This window comes from Mobula birostris, chromosome 2, assembly GCF_030028105.1.
Source record: "Mobula birostris isolate sMobBir1 chromosome 2, sMobBir1.hap1, whole genome shotgun sequence".
NCBI lineage: Eukaryota > Metazoa > Chordata > Chondrichthyes > Myliobatiformes > Myliobatidae > Mobula > Mobula birostris.
The window spans coordinates 178,079,079-178,093,921 of NC_092371.1; the positions used below are offsets into that span (position 1 = coordinate 178,079,079).

The window sequence follows — 14,843 nt, forward strand, 5'->3', positions numbered from 1 at the left end:
AAGTGGTCTGCAAAATCAAACTCAGCCTTTCCCTCACCACCCCTCCCCACTTTCTCCCCCCATCTCTCTCCCACCCTCCGTCACCTCCCTCTCCCTCCCGCTTCCCTCTTTTTTCCGACATCTGTCTAACTCTCCTCCCTCCCTCACTTCTCCCACTCCCTCCCCTCCCACCTCTCCACCCTTTCCCCCTTCTCCCTGCACAAATCGACACAAACTGGGACAAATCTCGACTTTAACCCCACAAGAAGGTAGTTGGACCCCCGCAGCTGGCCTGGGATAGAGATACAGGCCCGCACTTACCAACGATGTCAGCTCCGAGTTCCCGGCACTGGGATAAACTCCGGCCGCTGGCCCCAGCTCACTGCCTGCCCCGCGCCGCCACTCACCGGCTTCAGCTACGCCTTCGCAGCCTCCCATTGGTTCATCTACACGTCAATCAATTAGCGTAGTCAAGGGAGCGACGAGTAGAAACCCACAAAATGCTGCAGGAACTCGGCAGGGTCGAGCAGTGTGTGGGGAGGGTCCTGGCCTGAAATGGCAATTCAGTATTCTTCACGGAGATGTTGCCGGACCTGCTGAGTTCCTCTAGGATGTGTGTGTCTGGATTTCTTATGTGTATCATTGAGCTAAAATAGGAGGCGGGGTGGGTTGGGACGGGACGGGACGGGACGGGGGGTGGAGACAGAAGCGAAAAGGAGAGGGTGGGGTGGGGGGGAGGCGATAAGGAGAGGGTGGGGTGGGAGGAGAGGGGAGGGTATGGTGGGAAGGGCGGAGAAGAGTGGGTATTGGATGGGAGAGGGGGATGGTGAGGGTAGGGGTGGGAAAGAGTTGAGAAGAGAAGGGCGAACAGGTGGATGGGATGGAGTGAGAGGGTTGGAGAGAAGGGGAATGGGTGTACGTAGAGGAGGAATGGGAGAGGGTGGAATGGTTGTGAGGCAGTGGGACATAAGGGAATGGAGAAGATGGAAGAATGGGGGACAGGGAGAGGGTGTGAGGAGGGATGGGGTTGGTGGGGGAAAGTAGGGGGAATAGGAAAGAGGTGGGGGAGAGTGAGAGGGCAGGAGAAAGAATGGGGCAAGAGGGGAGTTGGGGAGTGGTGGAAAAACAAAGGGGCTAATGAGAATGGGGAAAGAGTGTGGGGGAGGGGGGAGTGGAAGAACGGGAAAGGGAGAGGGTGAGACTATGAGAAATTGTGGAGAGAATGTGAGGTGGGGAACAGTGGAAAAAGGTGAGGGACTGGGGAGGAGAGAAAGGAAGGCAATGGAATGGAGGGAGGAGGAGTGGTGGTAAGAGGATGTGGGGATGGTAGGGGAGTGTGGGATGTGCTGTTAATTGGCTATCGCTGTATTTACTAACACCATGCACATTGTGAACTTCACATGAGTGAGGAATTTCACTGCACCCTGGTGTGTGACAACAAACTAATCTGTATCTGAATCACTGGAGGTTTGAAAATTCTGTTGGAACCCACTCGTGGTTCGTGCCTGTACCTGATCTGTGACTGAGGTATCCAACTAAACCTAAGGATGTGCTGGGGGCAGCCTGCAAGTGTTGCCACACATTCCAGCACCAACATAGCGTGGCCACAATGTTCAGCAAAACAACCCCTTTTCCCAACCATCCACCCCACCCACTGATAAGCCTCCAACCTCTGGTCTTGGCCACCAGACTCTCAGACAACGGACCTACAACTTTGGTCTTCGTAGATGCCTGGAAGAGTGATCTTGCGTCCACAATGGTGACTGTGGGTTCGGGTGCATTGAGGGCTGTTGAGACAGCCCGATCCTTGTAAACATGGTGAAGATCAGACTGCAATGAACCAGATTCTGATGCCCCTATTTGTCAAAAACAATTATTCCTCAGATCCCCTCTCCTCAAAGTGATTCTAAGGTACAGGATTCATCAGGCAATGTCTCATTAAGAATAGTCAGCATGGCTTTGTGTGTAGGAAATCATCTCACAAACTGCATTTTTTTTTGAAGAGGTGATGAAGAGGATTGATGAGGGGAGAGTGGTAGCTGTTGTTCACATGGCCTTGGATGTGGTTTAGAGGTTATATCACATGGGATCTAGGGTGCCACACATAAGGCTGCTTACCCAGTTAAGGGCCCATGGTATTCTAGAAAAGGTACTGGCATGATTAGAGCATTTGTTGATGGGTAGGAGACAGACAGTAGGAATAAAAGGATCCTTTTCTGGTTGGCTGCCAGTGACGAGTAGCGTTCTGCAGGGCTCGATGTTGGAACCGCTTCTTTTTATGCTGTATATCAATGATTTAGATGATGGAATAGATGGCTTTGTTGCCAAGATTGCAGATGATACGAAAATTGGTGGAAGGCCAAGTAGTGTTGAGGAAACAGGTAGGATGCAGAAGGACTTAGACAGATTAGAATGGGCAAGAAAGTGGCAAATGAAATACAATGTTGGAAATGGATGGTCATGTGCTTTGGTATGTAGAAATAAATGTGCACAATATTTTCTAAACAGGAAGAAAATCCAAAAATCTTTGATGCAAGGCGACTAAGGAGCCCTTGTGCCAAACACCCTAAAAGTTAACTTGCAGTTTGAGTTGGTGGTGAGAAAGGCAAATGCAATGTTTGCATTTATTTCAAGAGCAGGAATTTGATGCTGATACTTTCTTAAGGCACTGGTGAGGCCTCACCTGGAGGATTGTGAATAGATTTGGGCTGCTCATCTAAATGATGTGCTGGCATTGGCAAGGGTTTGGAGGAGCTTCACAAGGATGATTCCAGGAACGTGGAAAGGATGTTTCCCATGGAGGGAGAGTCTAGGTCAAGAGGGCACAGCCTCACGACAGAAGGGCATCTATTTAAAACAGAGATGTGGAGAGGGTGGTGAATTTGTCACCACAGGCAGCCGTGGAGGCCAAGTCATTGGGTGTATTTAAGGCAGAGATTGATAGGTTCTCGATTGGACACAGCATAAAGGGTTATGGGGAGAAGGCTGGGGAGTGGACCTGTTATGGGGAGGGGGTGGGGGAGAAAGGATCAGCCAAGATTGAATGCTAGAGCAGATTCGATGGGTCAAATAGCCTCATTCTGCTCCTATGTGTTATGGTCTTAGAACCTAGAACACTACAGCACAGCACAGGCCCTTTAGCCCACAATGTTGCATCAACCTTTTAACATGCCCCAAGATCATTCCAACCCTTCCTGCCCAGATCACCCTTGATTTTTCTATCATTCATATGCATAAGAGTCTCATATCTCTTATCCCTAATGTATCTTCCTCCACTCCTGCGTTGCATGCACTCACCACTTAGTTTTACTTCAGTGTTGGTATGTTTGTTCTAACATTTCTACATTTACAAATTAAAATAATGAACAAGAGAAATTAATAAGGTCAGGAAGATTTTTAAAAGGTTGTGATAAGATTCTGGCTCTGGAAGTGTTCTATGCAGCTGGCCTCTGTCTGACAACACTGAACCCTGGTGCTCAGATTTACAGTTACGCACAATTCACTTTTAGTTGTTTTATTTTTTATATATTTTGTAATGTACAATAATTATATGCCTCTGCACAATACTGCTGCCAGAGCCCCGAATTTCACGTCGGCTAACCTAATTGTAAACCACCTGATTCTGGAGGAGTTTGTCCCTGACCCAATGGAGCCATCTGGTGGACAGTGCAATTACAAAATGTCCCCCTTTCCTGACTGAACAGTATCAGTAACATGCATTACTGCAACTGAGTCCACATTCCTCAAAAAATAGAAATGGAATTTAAGTTTTAAAATGAACAGCTGGCATTGCATCAATCACCATCAACAAATGAGGATACCAAACACAGACAAGGCTGTGTGGAACCGTTTGGAACTTCACTGTGGAAGTTGATAAGTTCCTGATTAGTAACAGTATCAAAGGTTAGCAGGAGAATGGGGTTTATGGGGCAAATAAATCAGTCAGGATTGAATAGCAGAGCACTCTATGGGCTAAATGGCCCAATTCTGCTCCTATGTCTTATGGAAAACTCTGGCGTCACCCACCAGCAGCGATTAGTTAAAGTAACTATATTTTCAAAGTTCATATGTTACGTACCACCTTGAGATTCATTTTCCGGCTGGCAAAGAAGCACAAGAAAAATAAATACAACAGAATTAGTGAAAAACTATACATAAATGAGCCCAATGTGCAAACAAACATAAATTGTGAAAATGAAAATACACAAAATTGAGAACATGCATTGTAGAGTCCTGCAGGTTGCAGAATTAGTTCAACGTTGAGGGGAATGAAGTTATCCTCGTTTCAGGATCCCCATGGTTGTGGGGTAATAACTGTTCTTGAACCACAAATGGGTTTAAACTGATTTATTGGTGTTCCCTGATAAACTTAATTTGATGATCACTCAGGAATAATCTCCCTGACAATTCCTCTCTTGCCATTCTATATTTCAGCAAGTTTTCAAACCAAATCCACAAACCAGAACATTTTTGTATCCATGTCGCTATTATTACTGGTGAAATGAACAGCTACCATGACAGTCAGTAAAGGTTTGAGATATCAGACATAGACAGAGACCTTTGCATCATGACCTCATTCACAATATCATGGACCAAAGAGCTGGTACTGTGTTGTACTGTTCTATTCTGACTGGTTGCATCACAGCCTGATATGTTGATTCCAATGCACATGATGAAAGACACTGCAGAAGCTAGCTAGCTCTGTCACAGGCACAACCCACCTGTGAGGTCATTTTCAAGAGGCAGTGCCTCAAGGTGGCAAAATCTATCATGAAGGAACCTCTCCACCCAGCACATGCCCTCTTCTCATTACTACCATCAGGGAGGTACAGAAGCTTGAAGACACACAGAATGTGTTTAGGAATGGTTTTGCCATCTGAATAGGCCATGAACCCATGAATACTTACTTGCTGTTCTTTATTGAGGCATTTATTTTTTTATCACATCTCCAAACTTATACAAAGAAGCGAATGAGAACTCAAGGACTTGAGCAATGGTTGGGCTGGTTCATTTAAATAAGCGATCATATACAGCTGCTGTTACCACCATTCTCATTGGGCGACAACTACAATCCCTTGTCAAAATAATAAAATCATCTTGCACTTAGAAAACAAAAGGAAAAACATTTTTGGACTACTTTCCTGGAATAGAACCAAATTTCAAAGCCTGGCCAAATTTCTTCAGGACTTGCTCTTAGCTCTCCGTCTTTTCCTTCATTAACCGACTAGTAAAACCCTTTCCCCCATTTCAGAAACTGTGACTAGATCATCCTTAAACACTTGTCATGCACAGGTTTATTTTTGGTGACTACCAATTAATCTGTTTACTGCAGTGTTTGTAAAACAATTAATTTGATTAGCCTGACACAAGATTTCATCCTTGGGTCTCAATGACTACTGAAGGCCAACTCCAAAATTAAATAGATCAACTTGGGGACCAGAGGGAAACCTGGTATGGATAGTCTGACCACACATACCTTACCATGCCTTGTTTCAGAGATTGATCACCCAGTAAAAAGTTAAAATCTGACAAATTTAAAAATCAGCTTAAAATTAACTCAGCCCAAGTCAGAGGCTAAAACCTCCCAAAACAAAAGGTATAGTGAAAATTACTCTCACATTTCCGTGGTCAGTTCTTCACCTTTAGCTAACTATTTGAATCAAAGCAGATGTTTCAAACAATCATCACAACTTCAAACAAAAATGTTGTCCTTTGGAACTGCAGACAAACTTTTCAAACTACAAACAAGAGAAAATCTGCAGATACTGGAAATCAAAGCAATACTGATGAAGGGTCTCGGCCTGAAACACTAACTGTTTACTTTTTTTTCCTATAGATGCTGCCTGACCTGCTGGGTTCCTCCTGTATTTTGTGTGCTTCCATCTTCCTGTGCTCTTTAAAGAGGACAGGTGGGCTGCTCACCTTCACACATATGCATACACCACATTCCCACAGGGTATTTTGCCTGAATTGGAAGTGTTGCGATTTTCCCTCCTTTGTTGACAAGAATCATGACAATGAGGAAGTATAAAACTTGCAAATCCAACAAAAAATTGCTCTATTGCTTATCTTCAAAGAGTACAAAGGTTATGAGGCAAATTATAAAACTAAACCAGCAGTAATATGGCAAAACAAGCGCAAGACTTTCTTTGGAAATTAGCCAGTTCTAGAAATTGTACAGGTAACATCCACAAAATACAAATAAACTGTAATACAAATAGCCTTTTAAATAAGTGTCTAATTGGCATTTCCTCTGCCAGGACTAAGGGAGTTCTTGTAGGACTTTCCCTCCAGTAATACACAAACTTCAGGTTCAATATAGCATAGGCAGCTTATAGAAACCTTACATTTCACACAGTTAATTATTACAGGGCACATACTGGATCTTCAGCAATCAATCAATATTAAGAATGTAAAACAGTGTTTAACAGTGAACAACTATATGAAGAGATAAAATACTGAAAAAGTTACCATGATGTCTTAAATGTCAAAGAAGAATCTACTGCAGCAAAGTTTTACTAGTGTGAGTGCAGATAAGTTAAGTATTTATCACAATGAGCAGGAAGTAGATAACACAAGCTCAATGACATCGTCAAAGGAATATATTATCCAAAAACATTAATACAATCAGTTAGTTACTACTTATTACTGTCTGATGAATTACTTTAAAGAAAGGACCTTCTGAGAATCAATTGCCAAAAAAATCTCATGGAAGGTTTAAGAAGGAATTGTCAAATCAGTGTTCAAACCATATACATGTAAACCAACAGTTTCAATTTCTCAAAACCTTTTCTGCCTCACGGTCAGTATCACTGCATAACTTGGACTGTAGGAATACTTTGATGGTAGTGACAATTAAAACATAAACAAGTTCCAAGTCTGGGGGACAGGCCTGAACCCAAATTGATGTACAATTTAAGTGTCAAATGTTGCCCATTTGCCAATTTCCTTCATCACCCAGATGGCAGCTGTATGCTCCACATCATGTTGCTTTCTTAAGAGTCATGTTCCTTTCACCATTTGCCACTCTGCTTCTTTCTTTTGCAAAGTTCCAGTCCACTGGGTTAAAGAGCTGCAATGTCTTCTTGTGTGTCCAGTATGGATTGATGATGAATGTGAGGAGAAAAAGCCCGGCAAAGAACACCACCAGCTGTGGAACTGGAACGTAGAGCTTGATTTTGTCCAGGTCCTGCCAGCAGACCCACCACATGTGGTAGGTGAGGATCATACGACAGTGGAACATGTGGATCATCAGCCACTGGTTCAGTTTCCAAAGCCGCATGTGCGAAAAACCCGCCTACGGAAGGAAGATGAACAGGAATAATGAGAGCTCATTGTGGAAAAGTTAGAACATACCCAGCCTTCTATAAGCTGTGCTATAACCCTTCAACATTGTTATAATCACACATACATATCACATTAATCTAAACTCTGCTCGGAACAGTTGGTGAAATAGAACATTTTCACTTGTGTATCTGAGGTTACAGTGGCATGCAAAATTTTGGGCACCCCTGGTCAGAATTTCTGTAACTGTGAATAGCTGTGAGTAGAAGATGAAATGATCTCCAAAAGTCATAAAGTTAAAGATAAAATGTTGAAAAGAATGTTTCAAGCAAGATTAGTGTATTATTTTTGTTTTGTACAATTTTAGAGTGAGAAAAAAAGGAAAGGAGCACCACGCAAAAGTTTGGGCACCCCAAGAGATTTCAGCTCTCAGATAACTTTTATCAAGGTCTCAGACCTTAATTAGCTTGTTAGGGCTATGGCTTGTTCACAGTCATCGTTAGGAAAGGCCAGGTGATGCAAATTTCAAAGCTTTATAAATACCCTGACTCCTCACATCTTGTCCCAACAATCAGCAGCCATGGGCTCCTCTAAGCAGCTGCCTCGCACTCTGAAAATTAAAATAAATGATGCCCACAAAGCAGGAGAAGGCTATAAGAAGATAGCAAAGCGTTTTCACGTAGCCGTTTCTTCAGTTCGTAATGTAATTAAGAAATAGCAGTTAACAGGAACTGTGGAGGTCAATTTGAGGTCTGGAAGACCAAGAAAACTTTCCGAGAGAACTGCTCGTAGGATTGCTAGAAAGGCAAATCAAAAACCCCATTTGATTGTAAACACCTTCAGTAAGACTTAGCAGACTCTGGAGTGATGGTGCACTGTTCTACTGTGCAGCGACACCTGCACAAATATGACCTTCATGGAAGTTATCAGAAGAAAACCTTTCCTATGTCCTCATCACAAAATTCAGCATCAGAAGTTTGCAAAGGAACATCTAAACAAGCCTGATGCTTTTTGGAAACAAGTCCTGTGCACTGAAAAAGTTAAAATAAAACTTTTTGGCCGCAATGAGCAAAAATATGCTTGAAAAAAATAGGATGCAGAACTTCATGAAAAGAACACCTTTCCAACTGTTAAGCATGGGTGTGGACTGGGCAGGTGTGACCTGTACAAAAAAAAACAGGTTGCATTTGAATCCCCGAGGGATCAATATCCTGGCAGGGAGGTTTGCTAAGGCTACTGGGGAAAGTTTAAACTAGAATTGTTGGAGGGTGGGAACTGAACTGAAGAGATTGGGGAAGAGGAGGAGGTTGGCTCACAAATAGAGAAAGCTTGTAGACAGTGTAAGAGGGAGGATAGGCAAGTGATAGAGAAGGGATGTGCTCAGACCGAAGGTTTGAGATGTGTCTATTTTAACATAAGGAGTGTTGTGAACAAAGCCGATGAGCTTAGAGCGTGGATCAGTACTTGGAGATATGATATGGTGGCCATTACAGAGACTTGGATGGCTCAGGGACAGAAATGGTTACTTCAAGTGCTGGGCTTTAGATGTTTCAGAAAGGACGGGGAGGGAGGCAAAAGAGGTGGGGGCATGGCACTGTTGATCAGAGATAGTGTCACAGCTGCAGAAAAGGTGGACGCCATGTAGGGATTGTCTACGGAGTCTCTGTGAGTGGAGGTTAGGAACAAGAAGGGATCAATAACTTTACTGGGTGTTTTTTTTAATAGGCTGCCCAATAATAACAGGGATATCGAGGAGCAGATCGGGAAACAGATCCTGGAAAAGTGTAATAATAACAGTTGTCGTGATGGGAGATTTTAATTTCCCAAATATCAATTGGCATCTCCCTGGAGCAAGGGGTTTAGATGGGGTGGAGTTTGTAAGGTGTGCTCAGGAAGGTTTCTTGACACAATATGAAGATAAGCCTGCAAGAGGAGAGATTGCACTTGATTTGGTATTGGGAAATGAACCTGGTCAGGTGTCAGATCTCTCAGTGGGATAGCATTTTGGAGATAGTGATCATAATTCTATCTCCAATAGCATTGGCGAGAGACAGGAACAGACAAGTTAGAAAACTGTTTAATTGGAGTAAGGAGAATTATGAGGCTATCAGGCAGGAAATTGGAGGCTTAAATTGAAAAAAAGATGTTCTTAGGGAAAGTACGGAAGAAATGTGGCAAACATTCAGGGGATATTTGTGTGGAGTTCTGCATAGGTATGTTCCAATGAGACAGGGACGTTATGGTAGGGTACAGGAACCGTGGTGTACAAAGGCTATAATAAATCCAGTCAAGAAGAAAAGGAAAGCTTACCAAAGGTTCAGAGAGCTAGGTAATGTTAGAGATCTAGAAGACTATAAGGCTAATAGGAAGGAACTTAAGAAGGAAATTAGGAGAGTCAGAACAGGCCATGAGAAGGCCTTGGCGGGCAGGATTAAGGAAAACCCCCCAAGGTATTCTACAAGTATGTGAAGAGCAAGAGGATCAGACATGAAAGAATAGGACCTATTAAGTGTGACAGTGGGAAAGTATGTATAGAACTGGAGGAAATAGCAGAGGTACTTAATGAATACTTTACTTCAGTATTCACTATGGAAAAGGATCTTGGTGTTTGTAGTGATGACTTGCTGCAGACTGAAAAGCTTGGGCATGTAGATATTAAGAAAGAGGATGTGCTGGAGCTTTTGGAAAGCATCAAAGTTGGATAAGTCGCCAAGACCGGATGAGATGTACCCCAGGCTACTGTGGGAGGCGAGGAAGGAGATTGCGGGGCCTCTGGTGATGACCTTTGCATCAATGGGGACGGGAGAGGTTCCAAAGGATTGCGAATGTTTTTGCCTTATTCAAGAAAGGGAATAGAGATAGCAGAGGAAATTATAGACCAGTGAGTCTTATCTCAGTGGTTGGTAGGTTGTTGGAGAAGATCCTGAGAGGCAGGACTTATGAACATTTGAAGAAGTATAATATGATTAGGAGTAGTCAGCATGGCTTTGTCAAGGGAATTGAATTTTCTGAGGACGTGACTAAACACACTGATGAAGGAAGAGCAGTAGCTGTAGTGTATATGAATTTCAGCAAAGCATTTGATAAGCTACCCCATGCAAGGCTTGTTAAGAAAGTAAGGAGGCATGGGATCCAAGGGGATATTGCTTTGTGGATCCAGAACTGGCTTGCCCACAGAAGGCTAAGAGTGGTTGTAGACAGGTCATATTCTGCATGGAGGTCGGTCACCAGTGGAGTGCATCAGGGATCTGTTCTGGGACCCTTACTCTTCGTGATTTTTATAAATGACCTGGATGAGGAAGTGGAGGGTTGGGTTAGTCAGTTTGCTGATGGCACAAAGGTTGGAGGTGTTGTGGATAGCGTGGAGGGCTGTCAGAAGTTTCAGCGGGACATTGATAGGATGCAAAACTGGGCTGATAAGTGGCAGATGGAGTTCAACCCAGATAAGTGTGAAGTGGTTCATTTTGGTTGATCAAATATGATGGCAGAATATAGTATTAGTGGTAAGACTCTTGGCAGTGTGGAGGATCAGAGAGATCTTGGGGTCTGAGTCCATAGGACACTCAAAGCAGCTGCGCAGGTTGACTCTGTGGTTAAGAGGGTGTACGGTGTATTGGCCTTCATCAATCGTGGAATTGAATTTAGGAGCTGAGAGGTAATGTTGCAGCTATGTAGGACCCTGGTCTGACCGCACTTGGAGTACTGTGCTCAGTTCTCATCACCTCACTACAGGAAGGATGTGGAAGCCATAGAAAGGGTGCAGAGGAGATTTGCAAGGATGTTGTCTGGATTGGGGAGCATGCCTTAGGTTGAGTGAACTCGGCCTTTTCTCCTTGGAGCGATGGAGGATGAGAGGTGACCTGATAGAGGTGTATAAGATGACGAGAGGCATTGATCGTGTGGATAGTCAGCAACTTTTTTCCAGGGCTGAAATGGTTGCCACAAGAGGACACAGGTTTAAGGTGCTGGGGAGTAGGTACAGAGGAGATGTCAGGGGTAAGTTTTTTTACTCAGGGAGTGGTGAGTGCGTGGAATGGGCTGCCGGCAACTGTGGTGGAGGCGGATACGATCGGGTCTTTGAAGACACTTTTAGATAGGGCCATGGAGCTTAGTAAAATAGAGGGCCCTAGATAAACCTAGCAATTTCCAAGGTAGGGACATGTTCGGCACAACCCTGTGGGCCGAAGCGCCTGTATTGTGTTTTCTATGTTTCTAAGCTGAACCAGCAAACCTGGAGGGCCAGTGGACCACTCTTAGTCTGGTGCTTTGACCTGTTTGGCATGGGCGACCTTACCATGACCCAAATCATAAAGCCCTGACTCTAGCTACCATAGCTCTCTGGGTCATTGAGGAACACAAGCCTCCAAACCCTATGAAAAGGTTGTGGTCTTTTTAAGAGGTATTTTTACTTCTTCCTCTGTTATCAAGGCAAGTTAAAGTCAAAGTTTATTGTCAAATATATAAGCACATGTGTGCATAGGTACAATGAAAAACTTGCAGCAGTATCATAGGTACATAGCAGAAGAGACTCAAGATTCACGAGAAACAAATTATATGGAAAACAAACAAAAAGAACATACTGTAATTGGAGTGGAAAAAGTCCATTGAAGAACTCAAAACACTACAGAATAGAACAGGTCCTTTGGCCAATGATGTTATGCCAACATTTTAACCAACTCTAAGGTCAATTTAACCCTTTCCTTCCACATAGCCCTCCATTTAAAAAAAACATCCATGTGCCTAGCTAAGAGTCTCTTAAATCTCTAACCATGACCTCTGGCAGGGTATTCCACACACCCACCATTCTCTGTGTTCAAAAAAAAAAAAAAAAAAAAATACCTTTGACATCCCCCAATACTTTATTCCAATCACTTTAAAATCATGCCCCCTATTTGCCATTTCCACTCTAGGAAAAAAGTCTCTGTCCACTTGATATATGCCTCTTATCGTCTTGTATACCTCTCACATTGTAGTACAAACTGATCATAATGTGGCTATACTGAGGTAGTAATTAGGGTTGTGCAGGTTGGTTCAAGAACTGAAATGATTGAAAGGAGTAGCTGTTCTTGAACCTGGTGGTGTGGGACTTCAGGTTTTCTTACTGACCAACAGTAGCTGTGAGAAGATGACACGGGTCGGATGGCGGGGATCTTTGAAGGTGAACGTTGCCTTCCTGAGGGAGCACCTCTGGTAGATACTGCCAATGGTGGGGAGGGACGTGCGTGACCTTGATGTATTGACCCGAGTCCACTAAACTCTGCAGCTTTGTGTGCTCTTGTGTGTTGGAATTACTGTAACAGATGATGCAATTAATCAGGATACTTTCAACAGTACATTTGTCGAGGTTTGTTAGTGTGTTCAGTGACAGGCTGAACCCCCTTAACCTTCTATGGAGACCAGTGCAGCTACCTTGTGAATGCATCTCTGTGTTATACATGGGAAGACTTGGGTAATTGGATCCTTGATTTTCTCACATGCAGACCCCAGTCAGTTCAGATTGGCAACAATATCTCCTCCATCAACATAGGTTCATCACAGGCTGTACTTAGACCACTGCTCTACTCACTTTACGCTTCTGAGTGGCTAAGCACCTCTCGAATGCCATATCCAAGTTTGGGGACAACACTGTCGTAGGCCGAATCAAAGGTGGTGACAAATCAGTAAATAGGAGGGAGATTGAAAATCTGGCTGAGAGTTGCCACAACAACAACCTCTTACACTATGTCAGCAAGACCAAGGAGCTGATTATTGAGTTCAGGAGGAGGCTACTAGAGGTCCACGAGCCATTTCTCAGAGGAAATCAAAGGTGGAAAGTGTCAGCAACTTTAAATTCCTTGGTGTTATCATTTCAGAGGATCCATCCTGGGCAGGAAGAAAGCAAGACAGCACCTCTACTTCCTTAGGAGTTTGCAAAGATTCAGAATGACATTTACAACTTTGACAAACTTCTAAAGATGTATGGTAGAGTATATTGACTGGCTACATCACAGCCTGGTATGGAAACACCAATGTTTTTGAATGGAAAGCCCTACAGAAAGTAGTGGATGTTTGTAAAGAAAAATAACTTCAGGGTGTATATTGTATACCTTTCTCTGATATTAAAAGTACCTATTTAAACCTATTGAATGGAGATGAGGGAGAAGATGTAGGGGAAGATACAGCACTTGTCTTGCTTATTGGGATAAGTGCTAGGAGGAAGATCAATGATGAGGAACAAGTGACAGAGGCAGCAATCCCCGTGGAAGGTGGAGAGTTGGAAGGGTACCCGTGGAAGAGAATGGAAATTACAGAGAATGAGGTGCTGGATATCTAGATAAGGAGAAGGGGAACCCTATCCCTGTCACAAATGGTGGGAAGATGGGGTGAGTGTGGTATTCTGGGAGATGGAGATGTGGGTGAGGGCAGCATCAGTGGTAATTGGTGGGAAACCCTGTTCTTTGAAGGAGCAAATCACAGATGTTCTGGAATGGAAAGCATCAAGCTGGGAACAGATTTAGCATAGATGCTAGAACTGAGAACAGGGGATACCATTTTCTTTAATAAGATTCTTTTCACATCGGTGAAGAAGTTTTCACCAGTACCATCATCTGAAATTATTTAACAGAATGGAAAAATAGTCTCCCGTAGAAGTCTCATTAGTACGCACCACAAAAAATCACTTTGTTAAAGGGGGAACATTTAAACTGAAAATCATTTTATGCAGTTCATAAAGCAGTAAATTTGACTTTGCTTGAAGTAACACGAGATTGGATTCAATTCTTTTCTGCAACGGTGTGGGAGGGAGACAATTTGGGAAACTACAACACAATTATATCAAAAAGATGTGAGTGTTTCATTTACAGCTCAACCCTCAATTGGTAAAAGCGACGAGGCACTTCCTCCAAACACAACACACCACGTGGGAACTTGCACCCTCGTACTATCGCTCTTAATAGAATAAAAACAAATTTATGTTACCTATAACTATTATTACCTCATCACATTTCACGTCATTCAGGCAAGGTAAGAATTTAATTTTTAAAAGAGATATTTGAATCACCAAGAGATAGATTTTGGACAGAAATGTACCCGATAGATGTGCAGTTCATATGGGGAAATTCAGGAACAGATATAAAACACTCTGCTCCTTACAAAGGAAACACTGAGCGATTCAAAACAGAATTCTCAGTACTGCAGCCCTGGCACGTGAATATAATGTGACAAAAGCCCGGGTGGAACTAATGAGACTGGAATTAAGACTGCACGTACAGAATCAGTTTACAGTTCTGAAGAATGAACAGTACCAAAAAAATAACACCAACACACACACACACCGCTATCTGAATTGGAAATTCAGTCTGTTAAAATTGCTATTTATTTATTTTTGTAACATCATAATTTGTGTCATCCACTGTACTGGCACCGCTGTTAAAATTACTATTTATTTTTTCAACTTATAGAAATTCTTATGTCTCACACTGCACCGTTGCCATAAAAGCACAGATTTCACAACGTACAGTACTGTGCAAAAGTCTTAGGCACATATATATAGCTAGAGTGGCAAAGACTTTTGCACAGTACTATAGTAATTTTATGTATTC

At 43.1% G+C, this 14,843-nt stretch overlaps 2 protein-coding genes across 9 annotated transcripts in view; both read right to left on the reverse strand.

The window, feature by feature from the left end:
- arhgef10 (Rho guanine nucleotide exchange factor (GEF) 10) overlaps nt 1–388 on the reverse strand; it is a 230,160-nt gene extending 229,772 nt beyond the window's left edge. For all 8 annotated transcript variants that reach the window (XM_072251142.1, XM_072251141.1, XM_072251138.1 and 5 more), the window contains exon 1: nt 301–388. The gene's annotated coding sequence lies outside the window, so the exon portion shown is untranslated. The remainder of the gene's footprint in view (nt 1–300) is intronic.
- Nucleotides 389–3,528: 3,140 nt separating this feature from the next.
- Nucleotides 3,529–14,843, reverse strand: part of cln8 (CLN8 transmembrane ER and ERGIC protein) — a 36,520-nt gene continuing 25,205 nt past the window's right edge. Inside the window, exon 3 of the mRNA XM_072278290.1 lies at nt 3,529–7,276. Within this exon, the coding sequence (XP_072134391.1) occupies nt 6,962–7,276 (315 nt within the window). The 3' untranslated portion in view covers nt 3,529–6,961. The remainder of the gene's footprint in view (nt 7,277–14,843) is intronic.